Source organism: Genypterus blacodes, unplaced genomic scaffold (assembly GCF_046128005.1).
Source record: "Genypterus blacodes isolate CSIRO-AG114 ecotype Tasmania unplaced genomic scaffold, CSIRO-AGI_Gbla_v1 ptg000012l_1, whole genome shotgun sequence".
In the NCBI taxonomy this organism is placed as follows: domain Eukaryota; kingdom Metazoa; phylum Chordata; class Actinopteri; order Ophidiiformes; family Ophidiidae; genus Genypterus; species Genypterus blacodes.
In genome coordinates, this window is record NW_027466826.1 from 3862685 (window position 1) to 3886766 (window position 24082).

The 24082-nt window shown below is 43.5% G+C and overlaps 2 protein-coding genes across 4 annotated transcripts in view; one reads left to right on the forward strand and one right to left on the reverse strand.

Annotated features, from left to right (window-relative positions):
• Positions 1 to 44: 44 nt before the first annotated feature.
• zc3h6 (zinc finger CCCH-type containing 6) lies at positions 45 to 9285 on the forward strand. Of its 3 annotated transcripts, XM_076166217.1 has the most exons (13): positions 45 to 702; positions 2833 to 3067; positions 3159 to 3263; positions 3355 to 3592; positions 3976 to 4118; positions 4237 to 4362; positions 4468 to 4582; positions 4858 to 4967; positions 5056 to 5279; positions 5367 to 5767; positions 5865 to 6059; positions 6143 to 7725; positions 8010 to 9285. In XM_076166217.1, the coding sequence occupies exons 1-12, from the start codon at positions 617 to 619 to the stop codon at positions 7687 to 7689; spliced, it is 3525 nt and encodes a 1174-aa protein (XP_076022332.1). In that variant the 5' UTR covers positions 45 to 616; the 3' UTR covers positions 7690 to 7725; positions 8010 to 9285. The 3 variants fall into 3 exon arrangements, with proteins under 3 accessions (XP_076022332.1, XP_076022325.1, XP_076022339.1); XM_076166210.1 differs by having other exon boundaries at positions 6143 to 9285; XM_076166224.1 differs by having other exon boundaries at positions 45 to 503; positions 6143 to 9285.
• Positions 9286 to 17114: 7829 nt separating this feature from the next.
• itga9 (integrin, alpha 9) overlaps positions 17115 to 24082 on the reverse strand; it is a 48670-nt gene continuing 41702 nt past the window's right edge. The window contains exons 27-28 of the mRNA XM_076162855.1: positions 20925 to 21044; positions 17115 to 19558 (exon numbers count right to left, since the gene is read on the reverse strand). Of these exons, the coding sequence (XP_076018970.1) occupies positions 19460 to 19558; positions 20925 to 21044 (219 nt within the window). The 3' untranslated portion in view covers positions 17115 to 19459. The remainder of the gene's footprint in view (positions 19559 to 20924; positions 21045 to 24082) is intronic.

The window sequence follows — 24082 nt, forward strand, 5'->3', positions numbered from 1 at the left end:
ACTCGTACTAGCCGCGTTCACAAGTTAGAAACGTCCACAGAGGACAAAGCGAGCGTCGTAAACACTTTCGCCTTGCTGCAGATGTTGAAAATAACTGACAATGTTTTGAACCAATGGCCGCCGCATATCCCTCCGCTCGGCGAGACCCATAACGCGGGATAACCAATGGCAGCGGAGGTTGTATTGTATCCAGTTTGGTAGATCCAGGCGAAGCTATAAATACGCGCTCGGATAAGCAACGAAGAGAGGAATGTTCCGCAGACCTCAGAAGCCATTTTGAGACGATGTCCCTGTTGAGAAAGCCTAGGAAGATGCTGAAATCAACGAACATGGTTACACTCCCGTCTGTTTCTCCCTCCGCCTCCTCTATTTCACCATGGCAGCTGTCAACCGACGGGGACATTAGCAAAGCGGGGTATCAAGCCGTGCTCACAGAGTTAAAACGTCATTGAAATGAAAGAGGAGAGTGTCTGTTTACTGTCTCTGTCGAGACATGTAACACCGTGAGTTTTTTTCCAGTCTGAACATTTTCCAGCATCTCTCACAACCCAACGTCTCCATGAGTGACTGAGTAATTCACTCCTGTACCGGAGAAGGGAGGCAGATCCGTTTTCCAATGGCTTCTGTGAGCCTTGTTTCCAGTCCCCCAGCCCCTGTTCTTGACAAAAACATGACAGACTCTGAGCTTGCAGGGGATGAAAGGTCGAGTAACAATCTTATGCAATTCTTAATACGCTCATCTGTGCGTTTCCGTGCTGTGGGTCTACGTGCTTGTGTTTCTTGTTTTCTTTCTTAATCATGAATTGCAGGGCAGAGACATTTCCACTATTTCCCCCCTTTCACCAAATCTCTGCATGCCTCTTGCTGCAACTAAGTGCAATGGATTAACGCTGTCCAAGTAGAACAGATTTCCCATCAACCGTGTCGATAAGGCTCATTCATGGTCATTTCCATGCATTTTAGTCCTCATCGTTTTGTGTTGTGGCACTGGGATGAACTCATGGCTTCGTTGTTGCCATCTGCAAGAGGCTATGCAAATATATGCCACACCCATCCCTGCACTTTGCCCCCCCCTGCTGGTTATCCTGTGGTACTGCACACTTATGCAGGGGGATGTGATGGTGGTGTGCTCCTGCTGGATGGGAGGCCATGTGTCTGTCTGCCCTTGTGGTCAGTCTAAGGACCTGCTTGCAAGCTTATCAAATGCAATAGAGGTGCCAAGTGTTGGAAGTTTCTCACTTAAGATTATAGAAGCTGATTTCAAGCAACTCTAATCAAAAAGGGAGTCATGGGTGAAACTATCTGGTGTATGGAATGAAAGCTGCTACTTAGTTGACAGCGGCACACGCTTGCCTTCCATGCCGTCCTAAAGTTTGACCTCTTACAGGGCTAGACCTCTGCTTTAAATATTTATTACTGACAAGCAGGTCTATTGTGAAAAAATGTGGTTTTCTCATAATTAGTATCATAATATTTGTTGGATATTTGTGTCTGATCCTTACAAGGCATTTGCCTTCGTCATGAAGTTTACACTCGATTCACGTGATTAAGGTGTAAATGTGAAAATATATAAGAACAGTATATATGTATTTCCCATAGGAATATTATTATATGTATTATTTTATGTATTTTAGGTTGGTACATTTTGCTAAAACTGCATTTTGAAAATCCTGGTCTTTTGCCAGTTTAGTTATTAGCTTTGCTGGGACTGTGGAGAGTCTCAGGTTGGAGCCTGGAGTCAGTCAGTCATTGTTCTAATGCAGCTGGCATTGCTGTAGGTATTATAAAACGAGTAGCAGCATTAAAATAGTAATATATTGCAGTGTCACATACTGTTGTATCTAAACAAAATTTAAGGCACAGACTTTTACATGAAGTCCTTTTGCCTCTAAATTTGCAATCTATTGCAATTATCTATTGACATTCATTTCAGTTTACATATTCATACACCCTTTATATGCATAGGTATAATTTGACTAATTTTAAACTCTCTGTCATTATAGTGACCACCATTCCAACCTTTACACCAATATTGGAAACACACACTTCCAAAAGTGTGCAAAAAGTGTGTAAACTGCAGCCACCGCCTCAGTTTACTCCAGTAACATCTCCTCAGCAGATATTGCGACATTCCAACAAGCGTCATGGCGACTCCAGTGAGCTATGCGATCACAGTGTCTCAGAAAGTAACAATCCTATAATCATCTCCATAGTAGCTGTTTGTGCCTATTAACAGCAATGTCACTGCTCTCCAACCTCCAGCAGCACTCCACAGTCCAATACACATTTCCTGCTCAACAAACCAAACACTGCACTTTTCTGTAATTATTTATTTGGCACACCTGCAGGTATTCTAGTGCTGAGGCGTTTGAGGCCAATGTTCAAAGATATACACTAAAGTTGAAGATGAGCACACTCACACGCACATTTTTAATAGTAACATTCATACTTTGTCATACCGTAGAGCTCCTAAATGTTTGACTTGGTCCATTTATTTGTCTAAATCATACCTCAGCTCTTTTTGTTTTTCAAGTTATTATTTTTGGACTTGATTCTTGAACATGCTCCACCCGAGGGTATTTTTGATAAAGCGAACACGTATTGATTCCTGGGAAATAAAGACTCAGGCTTCCCTGCATGTTGGTAGTGCAGGGAAGCCTTCAGCATTTTGGAAACTGGCTGACGTGATCTTTGAGATTTGGTTACAAAGGCAGAGAAAGACACTTATAACTATCTAAGTCTATATTTGTTTGTATTTGTAATTGCACCTAACATAACATACAGTGCAATGACTTATAATATGATAACACTCAATGTTTCCCTCTTTTTTAGAGAGGATGGGGAATTGGAAGATGGAGAAATAGACGACGAAGGGATCGGGATCGAAGAGGAAAACAAAGAAGCCAACGACGTGAACGAAGACAAAGAGAAAGAGAAAGAAAAGGAGAAAGACAACAAGGATAAAAGTAAAGAAAAAGAGGAGAAGAGTCACAGGCACTACAGAAAAAGATACAAAAAGACAAAAGAGAAGAGGAGGTCCAAGAGGAGGAGACGTGATAGATCCAGAGTAAGCCTGTGTAATACAATCTGTTATTACAAATACTAATTACATGGATGGAGCGTTTTTACACTCGTTCTTTGTTCTCTGCCGTCCTCAGCACCACTCCCCCTCCAGCTCCTCCAGCTCTGATAGCTATGACTCCGACTATGAACAACCACCGGAAAGGCCCAAAAACAGAAAGAGCCGCGAGTCTGACGGCCAGGTGAGTTCTTCCTCACTGGATCTATAGGTTCTTAGCTCGTCAGCGAGTTATTCTTGTGTGACATCATTCTCTCTTTGGTGCGGCTCCTCAGCACGGACGCGAGTCAAAGGGAGGAGGTCACAGCAATTTGCAAAAGTCCCCCAAGACGAGCGACTTTGACAAATACAGCGACTACAGTGAGGACAAGTACGACTACGAAGAAGAGGAGGATGACTACACGGAGGAGATGTCCGAGTATTCACAGTCGAAAGATTCAAGTCAAGGAAGGGGACGCCATGTGAAGGAGCAGATGAAGAGGGGCAATATGAGAGGAATGCAGAGACAACCCTGTATGGAAATGCATTCTAACATTCTATTACTATCATTATTATCATTATTATTATTAAGAAAGCATATTTATATTGCATGTTTGCATTGGTAAACAATCAAACATGGTGTAAAGAAACGTTAGGAACAGGGCAGAAGAAGACAAACAAACTAAAACTAAATGTGTCAGCTCTTTGGCTCCGGCCTTTCCTATTACATAAATTACTAACACATCATTAAAAAATAATAAACCCCAAACGATTACTTTTTGATGAAGCATTTGTGTTTTATGTAACAGGAAGGGCCGGAGCCAAAGAGCTGGCATGTTTAGTAAGCGAGACTCTGTGTTACAAAGACTAATGCCAGACCTGAGCTTGATCACTTCATCCAAAATGTCTTTTCCCAGTTGGGCAGAGGGGACGAGGCAGAGGGAGCGGACCTGGTCGAGGACGCGGGATGCTCAACAGGAACAAGAAGCTTAAGGGCAAACCCTGGGGAGGACGGGGGCGAGGTAGAGGAGGAGACCAGAACATGGACGACATTGTAATGGTAAGAACATAGTATACCTTTTGTAATCCTTTCTTTGACTTTTCATTGAACTATTGATGAACCATCTAGTTACAGAAAAAAAAAAGAACAAAACCTGTTGTTTTCTCTTGTGACACAGGAAGGAAAACACTGTGGTTTCCAGAAGAAGCGACTAATCATGAGCAAGGAGTTCATCAGTCAGCACACAGTTGAACACAACGGCCGATACATCTGCAAGTACTTCCTGGAAGGCCGCTGCATCAAGGTATAGTAGCACAGCAAATTAAATCAAAACAGATTGTAGACTATGTATCTTTATTGTAGAATAACAGAAACACATTTTAAATGAATCTCTTGTGTCTTTATCCAGGGTGAACAGTGCAAGTTTGAACACGATCATGTTATACCAGACAAGAAAAAGGAACTCTGTAAATTCTACCTCCAAGGATACTGCAGTAAAGGCGACAACTGTATATACATGCACAATATCCTTTATAAATGACAACCATCACTTCCATTTCTCCGTTTCTATTCCACTTACACTGTTCAGGGTCACTGGAGGCCCAACCAAGCACACAGGGGACCGGGTGGACAGATCTGTTACAGTGTTAAACCATACACAAAGACAAACTTAGTCACAGGACCCTTAGGCTGTGAGACAACCAAGCATTACATCATTCACATGAATCATAATGGCTTAGTTCCACTTTGATATCATTATGCTCAGCACTTCATTCTGTTCCTTAACCTATTATTGCACATGAATATCCATGCAAGTTTTTCCATACTGGAGCCAAATGTTATCAAGGGGACAACTGCAAATTCTCCCATGAGGCTTTGACGGATGTGACCAAAGAGTTGCTGGATAAGGTAAGACAAAATGTCAAATGTCGCCTCTTCCCACAGAGATAATGAGCTATAAAGGTGAACTGATCCTGTGCTGTTTCTCTCCGATCAGATAATTAACACGGAGGAGGAGAACGCCCGCGAGGACGAGTTGGAGCTGGAGGACCTGAGGAAACAGGGTATCGCCCCGCTCCCAAAGCCTCCTCCTGGGGTAGGGTTGCTGCCCACGCCTGGGCAGAGCAGTCCATCAGACGGACAAGCAGGAAAGAAGATCCCTTCCCTCTTTGAAATCAAGGTGCAGCCTACGGTAGACTTGGCCCAAAAAATTGCTCAGAGGTAAAACTTCAATAAGTTTGAATCAAACTAATTCAAACCAATGCTTGGAGCTTTGACTTAATCTGTGTATTTCAATCTTTATCTCAGTGGATCTGAATTCCCCTCCGGAGGTCCGGACTCTGACCAGTTCAGCGGAGGCTCAGACGACCCGCAGGGTGGAGGTATGGTGCCTTCAGGCCCCACAGCTCCTCCTATTCCTCCACCCGGGTCACCAGGAGCTATGGGTCTCTCTACAGGACCGCCCGTGCCACAGAGTCCCCCGGGTCAGCACCTACCACATGGATTTCCAATGCCGCCCCCAATCTCCTCCGGTCCACCGCCACCTTTCCACGGAAACATGAACCCACAGATGAATATGCAGAAGCCACCATTCCCTCCTGTACCAGACCTGCAGATGCTACAAAGCCTCTTTCCTTTCCCATCAGTGGGTCAGAACCCAGTGGATTTCTTCAGCAATCTCCTCAGAAACCAGACTACGGGTCAAGGAGGTTAGTAAACACATAAGTGATCCATTAAGGATTCCATTGGAAGTTTTCAAAAGTGCTTTATCGGGTCGTTTCTTACCTTATGTCTTTCTTAATGTAGTGGATCCTGCGCTGGCCTTCATGCAGAACCTCCAGCAGCAGTTGGGTGCAGAGTCCCAGGTGCAGTCTTTACCACCAGCAGTACAGAAAGCCCTCTTTTTACACCTGACCCAGCAGCAGCAACAGCAGCAAGAGCCACATCCACAGGGCAACGAGCCACAGAGAGCAGAGGGCCAGGATGATAATGCCAGCAGAGGTGAGTGTTCTCATGAGGCAGAGATGATTCGTTACTACAGAACTACAGAACACATTGAGATATGATTGGTCTCGTTTGTCCAGATGACACTACAAACTGGTACTCCAGCGACGAGGAGGGTGGGAGCTGTGTTTCATCCATCCTGAAATCCCTGAAGAAGCACAGTGAGATGCAGCAGTCTCAGTCCATGGCCCCCCCGCCTTCCTCCGCGGCTCCGGTTCTCGGCGACCCTCGGCTCCTGAAGGAGAGAGCCCCGCCCAGCGACCCGCGCGTGAAGACGGACCCACGCCAGCGACCCCCCGAAACGAAGAAAGATTCAGACGGAGCTGCGGATCCACGGCTCTCCAGGGACCCCAGGAAGGTAAGACCGGTAGAATCCAGCTCCTACCGTCGGGGGAACCACCCGGGGTCTCACAAACCCTCCGCTGGAGAGGAGGATGAGGAAGGAGAGAGAGAGCTACGGGACAGACCTGCTCTCATCCCTCTAGATGCCGGTCCAGGTGTGGTGCTGCGGGACCCTCGTTGCCAACTAAAGCAGTTCAGCCACATCAAGGTGGACATTATACTGCAACGCCCGGCCTTTGCACAGGCAGTGGTGTGGGCCCCCGAGGACCTCATCCCTTCTCTTGTACCAAAACAGGAGCATTCCATCAACTTGCCCCTCCCGCCACTGATCGCCGACGCTCAAATGAATCGCACAAGTCTGCCCGACCACCCTCCCGTCTCCGCCCCTCCAACAATCGACCCCAGACTGGCAGCAGCACGTCTCAAGGACCACGTGGGGCGAATGCCCCCCAGGTCTCAGGAGTCACGAGCTTCCCTGGAGAGGCCCGCAGACCCGCGCCAGCAAAAGAATCTGGACCCCAGACTCAAACGTACAGGAAGTCTGGATTCCAAGCTGCTCGGCCAGAAAGAGGCAGGAGGAGGAGGGTCGTCAGGGGGAGGAGCTGTTGACCCCAGGCTACAGAAGGGCAGCGTGAGCTCTTCCCCTCAGACAGCTCGGGTGAAGCTGGAACCTGAGAAGTTGCCCCCGTACGCCCCTCGCCTCGCCTCGTCTGGCGGAGGGCTGGAGAGTCCCACCACAATCCTCGGAGGCATCACTTTATACGATCCCCGAAATCAAACTGAGCAGGCTCAGAGGGAGCAGACGGAGCCTCCCAAAAAGACAGGGATCCTCAAGCACCCTGGTAAGAAAGACAGCACCCCACCCTCACTTTCACTGACTCAACGAAGAGCCTCACTGGAAGAGGCCAGAAGCACAGACGCCGCAGACGTCTCTCCTTACCAGCCTCCTCTCCTCCCCACTACGGCCACGGCGCCACCCGCTTCCCCGGCCAAGCCCCCCGCCGTGCATAACCTCCCCGTCCAGGCACTGGCAGGGCTAATCCGACCCCAGTACACCGACCCCAGGCAAGCCAAACCAGCGGGACAGAGCTCCACGGGGCCACAAGAAGAGGCGGAGGACACGAAGGAGCAGGAGAAGGAGAAGGAGAAGGAGAAGGAGAAGGAGAAGGTAGAGGTCATGGAGGAGGAACCGAAAGAGGTGAACCCTGAGGAAGAGGCAGACGACAGGACACTGAAGGACGTGTTCAAGACGTTTGACCCCACCGCCTCCCCTTTCTGTCAGTAAACACTTCAGCGCCGAAACACAGAAACATTACATAAGGTTTGTATATGGATTAGACGTGTACCACTGTATGGATTGCTTCTTATCTTGACATGATTCTATTTATTTCTGTATATAAAACTGTGTATGGAGTTATCATGATTAGAAACACAGCGTACCATCATATGTATAGGTTTGGTTTGGCAGTGTGTAGCTCCTCTCTCATCATAACGTTTTATATGTGTGTTACGGTCTTTCGTCTATTTTTCATTTCCTTCTATTTGAAGACCAGTTACCAAGGAGTTTGTAGAGTTTTTATTTATGAAACACTTGATTGATTCCAGGTTTTAAACCTTATCAAACGGATCGATTTGACTCTCAGAGAGACGACGCTGGAGATCGATAAAAGATTCATCACGATGTTCCCTTACACATTTTTCTATTTTGTATTATTTATTTATCCTATTTATGCTTCCTTTTGTGATAAGGAATTTATCTGTAATAGGTCAAATCATGTTCTTACCACTCTGAGATGAGATCAAGTCAGAACAGTCACGTGTGTTATTGAACTCTTTGCATGGACGGAGGTGAAGTCCAGACTCTTTGCCTGAGATGCTTCGTGTTGCTTTGCCTGTTTGCTTTCCTTTTCTATTGTGTTGCCTTTTAAAAAAAAAAGTTAAAAACGACTCTTTCTTTCTTAGCTTTCTTTTGAAGTGTATTCTCACTATGAGCTGTGTCTCGTCTCGCTTAAAGAAGAGGAAGAGATGTCATTTCGACGTTTTATGTTTTAAGTTTAGGGTCATGTACTTTTTGATGTTTTTGGGGTTTAATACTCTGAGGGCTTATGATTTTATTAGACCTCTAACCTTCTAACCAGCAGTAATGACAGATAACGGTGTGACGAATTATTAGACTGACTAGATTGATTTCTCATTGCCTTTTCACATAACACACTTTTTCTGAGATTTTGTCTTAAACAGCCGATGTATTTTTCAAAACCAGGTGATCACAAAATTAGTTCAAAGTCTCAGCGATTTATAAATAGAACAGATTTATGAGCAGTACATGTTTTCTACAGTCAGCAAACTCAAAGTGAAATCAAATAAATGTGTTTTAACGGCCTGGAAATGTTTTGGGAAAATTATGAAATCTCACCGTAGCTTTGAAAAAGTCGTAGACGGTGAGGAAGACGAGATTTGTTTCTGCATTTAACCCATTTTAAATATAAACTGTATACTTTATATATATATATATATAATGTATATGTATATGTATATATAGTAGTTGTAAAGGTTGCTTACCTGATTAAATCATGGGGAAATTATGAAAAATCAAGGTTTTCAGTGTAAGTACATAATATTGTTTTGGTCACATTGCAATAGCCAGTAAAGCATTTAACCTTTACAGTTTACATTGGGTTCATATTTCCCATTTTAAATGCTTCTTTTTTGTATCATACATGTAGTGAGTTGTTGAGCATTGTAATGAACTATTGCTTTGTTTTTTTCACTATGCTGGTTGCCATGTAAACGTGTGATTATATAACAATATCTGCCCATCACATTTACAGACAGACTTTATTATAAAGAGTTTAAATAAAGAGCTGAAACATCAACTGGTTCAACCTAAATGATCTTCCTCTCTTTATGTGCAGACGTTGCATTGGATACACGGGGTCAGCCCTATGTTCCCTCAGCCCAATGGTCCCACAGCCCTATGTTCCCTCATTTCTAAGATTTTTTTCAAATTTAGGCCCTATGTTCCCTCAGCCCTATGTTCCCTCATTTCTAAGATTTTTTTCAAATTTAGGCCCTATGTTCCCTCAGCCCTATGTTCCCTCATTTCTAATAAGGGTTAGGGTTAGGGTTATCTAATCTTAGAAATGAGGGAACATAGGGCTGAGGGAACATAGGGCCTAATTTTGAAAAAGTCTTAGAAACGAGGGAACATAGGGCCTAATTTAAAAAAAATCTTAGAAATGAGGGAACATAGGGCCTTATTTAAAAAAAACTTAGAAATGAGGGAACATAGGGCTGAGGGAACATAGGGCTGAGGGAACATAGGGCTGTGGGAACATAGGGCTGAGGGAACATAGGCATGCTCCCGGATAGCCATGTAAGCTAACTTTCAGTTGTGTCTGGTGTGTTGTTTATTCAGTGTGCGCTCCTTAGGTAGAAGATTACAGGGGATGAGCTGCAGCAACAGCTAATAATGCTAAGAGTCCAATTCTAACATAAACAAGACAATTCCCTGACACACATACTGTTTGGGTCTGAGGGGAAAGGGCTCACTTGTAGCCCTCTTTCATGTGGACTGGAGAAGCAAGACTGGGTGCTGCAGGGTGGGTTGAGGTTTTCCTTAAACCAAGCTCATCAGTTTCTAGGTTAGAGCTCTGCTGGGCTCGATGGATCTGGAGGTTCCTCTTCCACTGGAAACATAACGCTGTAGCTTCTGCACCATCTGAATTTGGCTCCGGCTGCCTCAAACCCTGGCAGAGGAAGATGTTGAGTTTGAATAAGTTAGTAATAGTTCAGGACATCAAACAATCGGATCAATCGAGCTGCCGTACTTCGATTAGATCTCTTCCCATTACGGCTTTGTTAGGTTAGTGGTGTTACTGTTACCTTAATGCAGGCGGTTTCTGCAGCATGGACTCCACACAGAACTGTCTTGAGTAGATTCTGTGCATTCTTCACCAGTATCTCATCAGATGATTTAGATCCAGGCGTTACAGCATTCACACTACATACATGAGAGCAAATAATGTCTGATTGTCTTTTTTCCAACTTTAACCAACAACTTAGAGCGTATTAGTGTTCTTAGCATGGCATTGTAGCACAGTGTACCTGGAGATGATGTTGAGTTGGTTGGTGATGGTGAGAATCTGCTCCAGTATGAGGGAGAGTTCAGCCGTACACTGTTTATCCAGGCAGTGGTTGGCAATGACTCTGATAAACTGTGTTACTGACTGACAGTTTGAAATCACATCTTTAGCAGTGTGGACAAATGCCTCTTTATTCTACAAAAAAATAGAGAGAACCGCTTAAAATATCATTCAACCTTTGGTAACACACTAGTTTATGCAACAGTGACATCTAGCGGTCGTTACCGGTATTGGTCCTTTTTTCCTTAAGTACTGGGTCATGTAGTATATCTTGTCAGCCATCTGTCTGGTCACCTGGACTATTCTGTTGTCCTTGGGATCCCAGCTGTCAGTTTCTTGCCTCAGAAACAGTGAAGTGTAAGTGAGGGAGGAAGCTTCTCTGAACACACCACACACATCCTGCAGAGACACATGCAGAAACCATTTATAGCCAATTACAAAATCATTGAAGAGTGAGATTGTGCCGTTGTAAACATACCTCTTTTTCCAGATCGAGTCCATATTTGGTCTTAACAGAAATGTTCACATTATCTGTATTTTCTGTGTGTGTGCTCTTCTGCCAGGGTGTCGATATTGTATCAAGGGGGAATTCCACTTCTTTGATAATAGCTATGGCTTTGGTTTGCACTTCTTTGATATCAGCTGTCTTGCCCTGCAGACCCGCCTTGATTTTCTCTTTAGCCTCTAGGTGAATCCCGTCTTGCTTGGCGATTTCTTCCACCACATAGCGAGCTTTTGCAGACCAACACTGCACCTGCACATCCAGACTGAGTGTGTCACAAATGCACTGAGTCTCTACCATCAGCCTCGCTCTGCTGATGACATCAGAGATCTGAAAAGACAGATGATCGCTTATAGACCTCAGACTGGAACGGGCTCGTGGGTCCCGGATGTAGTTTAAACAGTGTTCAACACTTTTGGTTGCAGCTTTGACGTCTTCAAAAAGTATTTCTGCTGCATTTTCAAATTGTTGCTCTGCATCTTCTCCTGATTCCTCCCTGATGTGCTCCACTGCAAAATAGGCCATGTTGATCAAATTCTGGAATGCAGTGACATAATCCTTGTTTGCTTTGTTTAAATGACTGGATAACGCTCTAATTTTAATCAAAAGATCTCTTTGAAGGACTTCTGACTTTGCAAGTTGTAATATACCTGGCATTATTCCAACGTCCTCAGCAGCCTGAAGGTAGATCTCAGTGAGGGTCTTCAGATCATCCTGGTATTCTGTCAATTGTTTGGCTTTGTAAGCACTTTTACAATTTAAACTAGTCAGTCTAGCTGCCTCTTGGACTCGTAAGGAGTTCTCAGACAGCACTGATAGCTGTTTCTGAAGGTTCACCTGGGTCATGGCAGTTGATTTACCCAAAATCTTATCCAAAGAATCAAACAAAATCTGAACAGAGAGACCCCACAGAATACACAGCCCGTCTAGCTGATCTGTTTGTCCGCTCAGTGAGTTCAAGAACTCTGCCAGATTCCTCGTGTTGTTCTGGGCTTTGGTTAACTTGTTTTGCAGAACACTGAATCTTTCTTGACTGTCGCTTTGCCAGGCAAAGTCCAATGATGTCAAGAGCTGGACCACGTCTCCACATAAAGTCATGACTTTGTTGAGTTGCTGTGTAACAGTGGCTGCCATTGTTGTTGGATCTCCTTGCATCATGGTGGAAATGGCATGATACCAGGTCCCCGCCACTGGCAGTAGAACTTTCCGGATGTTGTTAATGAGGTCAGAGAAGAGAGCGCTGTGCTTGTAGATGCTCTCCGTGCTCATTCCCGAACTCATTGCCGTTTCCTGAGCCGTCTGGACCAGCAGAGGAGTGAGTGACACCAGTTCTGCCCTGAAGCTTTCAAGTGTGTGACAATCCACAGCATCGACAATAGCCAAGGCTTCCTTTGTAGCTTGAGCGTAACAGTTTGACAGCTCAAGAACTCCAGTGCAGGCTGGGTTGAGGACTGTCACGTCTTTCCCTTTAGTCACAGTTACAACTTCATATAAGAGAGGTAAAAGGTCAAAGTCACGAGGCTTGTGGATCAGTTTGGGCTCTTTTGAAACAGATGGAATCTTTAAATCATCGCTGGCATATTTATGAGCCAGTTCCGTTTCTATGCTTTTCCTGTGTGAGTGCTCCTCCTCATGTTCTGCTCCGGTCTCCCTCTGTGTGTACTCCAGAACAGGCAAACCAATATCTCTCACAAAATCCTCCAGGTCCAATTCATCATGGTCCTGGAGCGGTAAAGGTGAACGAGAGCTCGCAGGCAGACGTGCGTCCTCTCGCAGTGGGCTGAGGAGATGTGGATGTTGCTGACCATCAAGTCCCTCTCGCAGCACTTTACAATGTTGAATCGCCATGGAAACGTTCTCACTAAAGGTGGAATATGCTTCCACGTTTAGAACGGAGCCAAAAAGCATGTCTCTGACTGAGCCCACCACGCTGGTGTGGGATGAGTGAACCTGCTTTAAAAGGACCAGGAGGCCGTTCCTGTAGATGGGGTTATCACTCCTGTCCAGGTGTCTCCTAACTGAGTGAATCACCAGTTTCATGTGACAAATAAGCTTTTTTGCATGTTCTTTAAATAGATTATAGCTCTGCTCTCTGTACGCTGCATCACATCCATAGCGGTCATTGGTCATTTCATTAATAGCAATGCTGCTGAACTCCCTAACATCCATCACGTCACTGAGAGCATCCTGGAGTTGACCGGTCTCCTCCTCCCATCGCTGACATGCCTCATGAATCTTTTGTACGGTTTGTACTGAATTGTCTCCCAGCTCCAGTGAAAGAGGTTCTATTCGAGCTCTGAGTCTGCTGAGGCTCGCGCGGGAGTTTTCCACATTCTCCAGGCTCTTTGCATCGGTAGCTACAGCCGAGATAAAACTGGCAACTTGTATGATTCTATCAGTGTAAGATATGAAATCTTCAAGCAGTGGTTGAACAAAGTCCAGATCGATCTTTGTGGAGGATTCCGCCTCTAAAACCTGTTTTGTCACACTCGCAAGTTCTTCAAATGTTGATTCTGTAAACGTGTCTAAGACTTGATAAAGAACAACAACCATCAAAGGGTTGTTAAGCATTTCAAGTTGTTCCCCCAACAAAGTGCAGGTGTTTTCCAGATGTTGCTCAGAATGATCCGCATCCTCAGAGAACTTTAAAATCAATTTTACATCTGACCAGGACTGTAGGATGTGTCGACAATGACCCACCATTGTTTGCTGAAACTCTTGACGAGAAGAGTTTGCCACGGCCATACAGTGGAACATGAGATCTCTAACCATGCTGTCAAAGCTGCTGCCTGAGATGGAGGCGATGGAGGAATGAGCGAGTAGCTGCAACAGACTGTTCCTCCTCTCAGTGTAAAACCCACAAGGACCCAGTGGTTCTCTGTGGCATTCACTCTTCAGAGTAGCGATGATGTTATTCACTGTGCTCTGCACCTTGTCCAGAATGTATCTCTTGGCTGCTTGGGCCTGCTCGCTGCTGGGGTGCTGGATGGTGGTGCTCATGGCCGTGTGCAGCATGGAGATGCACTTCCTGAGAGTCTCCAGGGAATCCAGAAGAAGTTTTGTCTGTTTGGGATCCTGCAAGGAATTTGCTCTCTTCACTGTGAGATAGTTGAGGAGGAGCAGAGCTTCAGAAAACAGCTGGAAGGATTTAAGCAGGGACTCGATGTCCAAGGAGGAGCCCAGAACAGAGAGAGTCTCCAAAACCTCATCAGCAGCAGCTAATACTTTCCTTACAGCAGCATCATCGTCCACTAATAGGACCTGAGGACACAGAGACAAATATGGAAAGGTCACTTTGGTATCGCTACTGTTTCACATTTAACATTTTGACTCTTTCTCAATTGTTACAGTCATAAAAATTGGATTCTAGGATTATTATTATTTATTTGCTGGATTAATGTAATACATCATACTTTATCTACACAGAGGCTTACACTTAGAGAATGTAAGGGTTAACACAGAGGTCACAGACATTCATATTCTCTTTCCAAAATCTGGACCCTGATGGAAAAGCGTTCATGCCTCAGTCTGCTCTGAATGGAAGAGCTATTTCCTGTGACATGAGGTGAAATTTAAAAGGATTACACATAATGACTCTATCCAAATATGATACTCCTGTGCTTCCTGATAGTTTTGGCAGATAGTGAACACTTTTGTTGTGCTTTACACCAGCTAAATAGATAAAAGATTGTGTGTTTGTTTTTTTACAGTGACATTTATTTGTTATTCATTTTTAAGCTGGTAACTAATATCTGATCACATTACAAACATGTCACTGTGGCCTATTAAGTGTTAAATGGAATTCCCATTTAAGGAAATATCAGCTACATCTATGAAGGATGAGCTTTTAATCAGTCTGATTTTGGACAGTAAGCACCATTCCAGTGCACTCTCTTTGTATGTTATTGTTGGTATGACATCTATAGCCACCATAATACTTTACTTTTACTACGCCCAGCAAAACGTTTTGTGTGGCTCCGATGAGTTCCTCTCGGTGCTCAGTCACAAAGGGCTGGATGCTGAGTTTCTGTGCTGCTAGGAGCACATGTTGTCCAGACACAGTTACTGACTCTAAAAGGGAGGACATCTCCATGTGCAGAATGTCATCATCCGTCCCACTAATGTACCTGGAAGTAAGGAGTATGTATAACGTTATTTATTCTATACTTTTACATAACATAGAAAGATATACAGCATTATAATGGTTTTAGCTCAATAATCCCCACTGTACATACCTGGAGGCCACAGCAGCCATGTTCTCAGTAGCTTTAGCCACAGCCTGAGCTGCTCCCTCCAGCTGACCAAACTGTTCAGGTTCTTCTCCATTATCACACAGCAGCACCAAATGGCACAAGTGACAAGCAATCGGTGCTACGACTTTCTCCACAGCCACAGTCCTTATCAAGCCTTGATCCAGTAATGACGACATCGTTGGCAGTAACTCTCTGCTGTCAATAAAACGAGAGGAGCTGCGTTTACTGTAGCGCCGGTGCTGGAGTCATTGTGGCAGCTGTGTTTACATTTATAAATAATTCATTTTAGCCTTGTCCGCTTAATGTCAGTGTTTCATAGCAACTGGTGTCGGCTGACCAAAAACACATGACCTCACCAGATGCAGGGGAGATAGATCTTTTTGTAGCCTTTGTTAGCGACTTGGCTCATCCTCATCAAATTATGCATCACAATCCTGAAAAGTGTGGATCTTCATGTGTGACTTTGATTTGCAGTGGAACAAAACAAAAACCCAGAAAAGGGCTTTATAATGCATTGTAAAAGGACAATGCCCAGGACAATATTTTTGATAACCTTTATAACTTGAAAAGGTTACTTCATGCAAACTTTTCTGTTTTTGTTAGTATCTCAGGCATCTTCAATCACCAAATAAATGCTACATTATGTAAGAAGCATTATGTCTAAAAAGAGGGCGGCTTGATGGTCCAATCTACTGTTATGTATCGAGATGATTAAGATGTTAAAGGATCATTGGACTGTAGCTGATTGGACTGTAGCATGATTGAAGAGGCTGTTTGTGAACCAGACCCAGTTTGACCTTCAAGCTCAAGGTGCAAGTTTCATATCTCACATCTCACAATTCTGTCTGAGTGAAAATGGGCTCCAGTGAAGACCCAGGATGACCCTGTTCCCCTGTTTACTGTGCTATGAAATCAGTAAACTACAAGATACATTGAAGTAAAATTCAATGCAAGATGTGTGAAAGCTTTGGCTCTGTTATTGGTCCTCTGTCACCCGTCCTCCAGCACTGTAATGACCTGAAACACCTCAAAAAGCACCAAGAATGGATCCACGGAAAAAGTCAGATTGTTTGTAAGTGGCCTGCTGGTCTAAATACCACTGAGCACCGTTGGAAAGAGCTGAAGAACTTGCAGTTAGGAGAACAAATGAACAGGTGTACAAATCTAATTTAGAGAAAGTGTTGGACTGGGACTAAGTAAACACTAAAGGATCATTATATACTGAACAAAAACACTTCCAGAGTTCCAAAGAAATAAACTTTACTCAGTCAACTAAACTGGATTAATTAAGTGCTTATCTATTGATCTGCAGTTGTGAGGCCAGTTGGATGAACTTCCAAAAGCGGCTTATGGTGGAGAAATGAACACACGTTTCTCTGGCAACAGCTGAATGTGCAATGCCCTTTCCTGTTCCTAATGACCTCATCATTAGGAACACCTGTGTAGTGATTGTGGCTTCTAATCAGCATCTTGATATGTCACACCTGTGCAGGAGATAGATTATGTTGACAAAGGAGAAATTATGAATGAATGAATGAATGAATGAATGAATAATAGTTATATAAAGTAATTTGTGGGCCACATTTGAGAAAAACAAGATCTTTGAATGTATATAAAACAAATTGTAAATGGCTACAACAACAAAAGTGTTAGAATTATGGCAACTTGTTTCGTTTATAGTTATGAGTGTATCCTTCAATGGCTTTTGAGTCAGGGCAAAGCAGCCACCAGAGGGCGCCAGAGACCTCACGAAAAACACAACGACGACACCGCTGGAATTCTCTTGACAAAAACAGCAAAGTGCACCATGAAATTTCACTCTAAAATTTATGAACAGATAAATATACAGCTTGATCATGATTTTAAACATCAAACATACAGCACACTATAATGGAAATGATCAGTGACAGTAGTATATTCAAATCAAATTCCCAAATAACGATGTGATAATGGTGACAACAAACATACAAAACAAAAATTACAACCATCACAGTTAAAAATTACCAAAAAAGTCAAGTGTCGGTTTCTCTGCATACACACATAAAGAATCACTTTTACAGATGCAGAGGGAAGACGTGAATGTGTGTACAGTATAAACCATGCCAGTGGAATTAATTGGTAAAATAAAGTGTATCTGAGCAATAAAAAGATTCATACAGCACAAGAGAGAGCAAAAGCAATCATAGTGGGCCATAAAGTGTCTTAGCACTGAAGTCTTAATAATGAAACTGTGAAACATATTAACGCTTAAAATATAATTCTGGATCTTTGGCATTGCACATTTTTAATCTGACCCTTGTTTACTTTCTCATATCAAAAATTTGTCACAACTCATCTCAAATTTTAATAAAAGTTCATATCTATTCTACTTTGGGGGCATTTCATCATTATAAAATGCCCCCAAAGTCACACAAGTATTTATAACTAATTTAACAGGACTTTAAAGACTCATAAGATATGGGGTAAAAACAAAAAAAAGAAGGTTAAATCCTCAAGAGTTGTGTGTTTCAATGATGGCAGATTTTCATGGCGCTGACATTCCAACATGTTGACTTAAAATGAGCTTTTCTCATGAGCCCCAAAGAGCTGGTTTATGTGTAGTGATTGAGTGCTGCACATTTCCCACCTATTTTTAGGGCATTACTCATGCCATGGGCCCCTATAAATGACTGTAGGTAGACTCCCATCACAGGCTTTCATCTGGCCGTGGAGAGTAAAGTATCTCATATTTCATTCTAAAACTCAATGCCCAATAACATAATAATGGTTTAAAAAATTAATATGGTCTGTTTCGCTAAAGTCTGGAACAGTTTGGGAATAAATCATGATTAGATCGTGCACCATTACCTACAGATAATGAATCATTTCTGATGTCAGAGAGATTTTACACCAGTAATCTTTCTGTGAACTTGGAGAATTTTTGCATTCCCATCTACAAATCAACAGCTCTGTCACTTCAGTCAGCCGCATACCTGAGCAAAAGTTCCTTGCAGAAGCAGCTGGTGATAATTCGTTCTACTGCACATTGCACTTTTAAAAGCATTCTTAATTCGAAGTATTGTAAAGTTTAAAGATCAATCTGGAAACTGCCAACACAACCTGATGTTGTACCCATTCATGTTACCTATCAAAATAAAAGTATGTAGAAAGCAAAAACCAAACAAAAGGAATGATAGTTTAGGAAATCGCATCATTTAGGAAATCGATTCAAACCTAAATGGTTTCTTACAGCATAAATTTAAACTGAGCATCTGGATTTCACAAATGGATAATTAAGGAAACATGGCAAGCAAAGTGTTAATAAAGGACTCTACAGCGCTGTCGATTACCACATCCTGAACTTAGTCATAGTGACTTCAGAGAACACTTAAGGACCTCTGGGGCAATTCTGACAATACGAGTGGATGTCATGAGGATTACTCAGTGTGGGTGTAAAACAAAGCCTTTGCACTGTCTAATTATCAAAGAAGGGGAGGGGGAGGGGGGAGATGTGTTAAAGAGATATTCATAAGCCGGAAATAGTACAGAAAAGATACAATCTTTCACTCCCAGGAAGAACTGAATATACAGACGACTCCAATTATATACTGTACAGGACATATCTTTGGCACAGAAGTAAAGCTATGGAGCCAAGGCAGTCATTCTTATCAAACATCAGTGCTTTTAGGAAAACAGACTGTAGATACAGTGTGTTTATAATGGCCTTCAAAACCCTACTCCCCTGAAGCCCAACTTCATACACTATGGCTTAAAAACTGTATGTATAAAAATAAATGTGCTATGTAACACAGCCCTGAGGGTTTTGTTGTCCACTTCTGTTCATGCCATTTCCACATCCACGTACGGATGTGAGTCTCCATCAACAGCTCCGCTCCAACAGCTGGGAGTTCCCTCCTTTGAGATTAATTGAATTCCACACCAAGTGTCTTCTGGCAAGCCAAGCTGTCACCTCAGAAGCCTGTTTCCTGGACCCCCACTCGCAAAAAATATCAAGTCTCCAGAAAATATGGAGAATATTCTTCTCTTCCACATATGGAAGACTGAAGGGTCTGGTCCCACTGGGGGCGGCTGGGGTTTTGCGAGACCCCATGCTATTGGATCCTTCCCGATCCAATCATTAATCTCATTGGCTCCTTCGGGACCCCACTGGAACTCTCAGTGGTTCTTTTCCATCCAATCCCAGCTTTCATCACTGTCTTTCCTGTTCTTTTCGGCCTCGATGATCTCTCTGTAGCGCCGGCGGAAGAAGCCCAACTGTGGGAGAGAAGGAGGAACACGAGATCAGCGCTTTATGAAGGTGTAGCTGTAGTCAGAATGTGGGGACGCAACTCCTTGTTTGGATGATCATGACCATTTTCAAACGTTCTTTAGGGAAAGTTTCGCTATCAATAATATGTGTATTCTGTTTATTTTAAATTGTCAAAGTCACAAAGTCATGTTACTGATGTAGAGGCACTCTCTAGGACAGAAATCTATATTCTCTCATTCTTCTTTCTGTCTCCTCTTGAACTGTCACACAGATCACGTCAGTCAATTGTCGTACATTTTTGCATTTCCAAGTTCCTCTCCTAGTTAAATGAATAGAAACCAACATCTGCCTGTGAGGCTGGAAATCAATGTAAAGTCTCATGATATGTTTTGGAAAAAGAGTCAGCAACAATGCAAAGTATGCAGGGATGTAGTGTGAGACCACAGGTATGATCCTGTTTAGGGAATGGAAGGAAATCATTCATTTCCCTGTATACGTTTGTTAATTGTTTTGGAATGTACTGTACTATTATGTTCACGTTTACATTTCACTGACCTATAAGACGCATTTACTGTAGAAGGAATCCTTATTATGTCATAATATGAAGACACGAGTCTTGGTGTGTATCTAAACAAAACGCACACTCCTGTGTCAAGTTTACCAGAACTCCATTCATCTATCTGCATCTGAACACTTTGGTTTATTGATTCAGACCTGCGCTCTCCTCAGGCATTTCCTGAAAGGAGCAATACAGGACATGTGCTGCTCATGTAAGTGGGGTTTATTTTGGCAAGATCCAAGGACCTGGGGAAAGGGGGAAATGTATCCCAGCACCAACATTCCAAGGTTTAGTTGTGGTATTCCCAGTGGAAAATAAAAGAGTGAAAAAGAAGAGAAGTTTTGTGCAAATGGAGCCTCTGGACATCAGCATAATTGTCATTTCCTTTTTAAATTGTGCTTTCATGTGCGTGGTATGGTGTGAATTATTGTCTAGCCTGCGATTTGTCCTTTGGTATGGCTGTTAAAGACAGAACCAAAGCAAAGCCCCACCTCTCCCCCCCCACCTCCAGCTGTCTTTGTACAACTGGATAATGTGTTGAGGTCTGGAAGGAGCCTAGATTCTGGTTGGTGATACACAAACCCGAGACAACTGCCCGATGGTGCTTGTTTACAAATGTAACTTCGGCATGAAAAACGGCTCGTTTCTAGCCAGCAGAACCCCTTCGTGCTACGGCAGCCTTGTTGAAGCTGCGTTCTGCAGACTGGAGAGGAGATTGCTGACAGTGTACATAACGCAGACATGACCATGACATTCGTAACAGACTGCAGTACGTAGCGTGTCTCTGCACATGCACACGTGTGTAGTTTTACCTTCCAGAGTAGCACAGCTAACAGCAGGAAGATGAGGATTCCCACCAGCAGGCTGATGGCGATGATCCAGCCTACGATATAACCTCTGGGCTCCTGGCTGTGGAGCGCCTCGAAGAGTATCTGAAACATGATAAAATGTACAGACGTGATGAATTTAAGTGAAAAACCAACATTGTGTCTTCATCAGATACTGCCAAAACAGCTTTGATGCACCTTGGAAGTCTATAATGTCAGTCCAAAATCTTCCAAAAGGGATCCATAAGGGGTTCGCATTCTAGTGACTAACTCTAACTCATCAACCATTAAGTGATCCCTTGTGCAAGCACAGATGGGGGCATTCTCATCCTGGAAGAGGCCAGGAAGTGACCCTTCCCGTTTGAATAGAAACCTTTCAAAATTTGATTGAGATAAACTACTCGGAAAAACTTTGTATCAAGGGGACAAACTCAACAAGGGACAGGACAAGGTCAGCAAAATGTCCCCGCACAGTGTAACAGAGCCACACAACTAAGAGCAAAAATGGGGCCTTGCTCTACAGAGATGTGGAGAAAAGTGATACGGACAGACGAGTCATCCATCATCATATTCTCCACATGTGTGTAAGTGTGTGCAGACAGAACAGGCCTGGATGCTTGACCCCTACAGGGCGGGGGCCTGGTGGCTCTATTAGACACAGGCCTTATTAAGCATACTTTCCACTTAGGGCAGAGTCACCACGAATAAACTGATGGTCATTCTGAGAGGTCATGTGTCTCCAATTATTTTCTTCTATATTTATTTCTGTAAACAAGCTTATGGGAATTTCATTTTAGAATCAAATTAGGAATTGTCCAGCACACATGCAATCAAAACCAAAATAGTAACATATTATGTTTCACGTAACATTCACTAGAGATACGTTTTTACATTCAATTCCACGAACATGTCCGTATTCTTATCAGCTCGAAATTTGAGCACATCCAGGAAAGGACAGGGTGGCTGGTTGACCTTTGCTCCATATGCAGCAGTGAGGCACAGCCAGCACATCTCATCATACCACCAAATTAAAACAACGTGTTTGTGTTAAAATCTAAATTCCTCTACGTCTTGGTTCATCTGTTTGAGACATATTGTGTTTACATTACTGCAATCAACAGGTGGGATACTGCAAATCCAGAGGTGGGAACCAAGTGGGTTTTAGAAGTTACAAGCAATCCTCCTGTCTAAGCCCAAGTCCGTCATCAAGACAAGCAAGTTAGAGGTCAACAAGCAAACGTAGCACACTAGAAAATCACTATTCTCCATCTTTAAATGTTTAGATTCAAAGAGCCATGCAGATTTAAACACATTCATCCATTAGGTCCATGCAGCTGAGAACAGTGCATCATCCACTCCCTCTTTAAACTGGCAGCTACATGACTTGAAGTGATTCCTTGCAGCAGAGCAATGAGGCAGATTCTGAGAAGATCCCATCCGGTCTGGGAGGGTTGGCTACTCGAAAAAAAATGGCCTGATTCCACAATAAATAAGCGCAGTTCAAACCGTTTCCCATGACATGGGTGAACAGTGACCTGCTGGATAATCTGTCCATGACAGCAAACCCAGCTGAGTCTAGGCAGTACATGTTGTCCACCACAAAGCTTTCACAAACACTGTATTTATTGTAATTTACAAACAACAAAGTATTTTCCGCCATCAGAACTTTGAACTTTTTCATATTTTCCATTACTTTTTTTTTACTGTGAACATTACATTCTGGTTTGGGCTTCTCACATTACGTATAAACTCATCAGCATTATGGTCATTCCTGAGCTGACAATGATGAATGGGCCACCGCCAAACTTGCTTTGAAGTCCTTTGAGTTTTTCTACACGCATCATTTTCAAGTCAATTTAACTGAATTGCTCTAAATTCACGGTGGTTTTAGTAATTTTTCCATTACTCTGCAACAACGCTGAAAGTTTCAATGTCATTCAGGCTTTAAATGGAGAATAAATTAATTAGGCTCATGAGATAGACGTTACATTTGCAATAGAAATGATAGGATATCACACACTTCAACACACCCGACGCTGCATAACACAAGTGATCCGCACTAATTATTTCAGGATCTAAAGAGGCGTTTAACAGTTTCTCTCTGCTACGCCCTTAGAAGTCACAGAGGCTTTAAACGAAATGTAGCATGAGACGCCAACTGCCAGCCAAGACAAAACCAAGCGAGCAACTGAACATTAATCTTTCCCTTGAATACTTTCCCACATTAACACCTCCCCCAACTCCAACCCCTGGAATTTAACTGTCGTTATGCATGCCGAGGCGCTGGCGTATACAGTGAAGATGAAAGCTCTGCCGGTCATTCGTCTCGGACTCTTGCTCTCATATTTTGTGCAATTGGTGAATTGTTGGTAACGGAATTTAAGGGTTCATTCAACTTAGAAGTCGGCAGCTGAACTACGTAGGCAACTGGATTTGTTTACATGTCAGCGGTGATAAAAACGGAGCTTGTCACTTAGATGAAAGCCAGTAAACTCGCAGTGAGTGACACAACAATTATACACTGGAATGTGTACTCCAGACAGCCAGGGAAGAGGTTACGTCGTCTGGTAAAACCCACGAGGGGGGATTGGCCCCTGGAATGAGTGCATTCACTGAGTGCTGAACGGACGGCACGGGACGGACATTCATGGGCTGCTCTGAATTTTCCTAACCCCTCTGGAGCTCAGGGCCGAGCGGAGGGCTGCAGGCCGCTCGGCAGACTAATCACTTGAGAGATCCCACTGCAGGGACGCTGGGTGCTCAATATAATCATCACAACTAATGTGGCGGTCCATTCAATCACTCAGCAGTCAATGGCAGAAGGGAGACTCTTGTGTCTCAAAGGAGATCCAGTCCTTGGGCACAGCTGAGGACCCCAAAAACAGTCCAAAGCCACCGTGTACTCAAAGTCCACAGCTGCTCTCTACAGGCTCACATCCCCTTCAAAGCTCCACAATGGAGCACATCAATGGAGTTACAGAATGTCTAACCATAGCGTGATAATGTGCTTTGTTCAACCGTGCACATAAATAGAAACATATGCTGTGCGTCCTTACTGATAATTTATAGCATTATCTGTCTTTGCCAATGTGTCATGGAGCAAGGCATTGAAGTTCAACCAGCTACCTGCTCTGTACCTGACC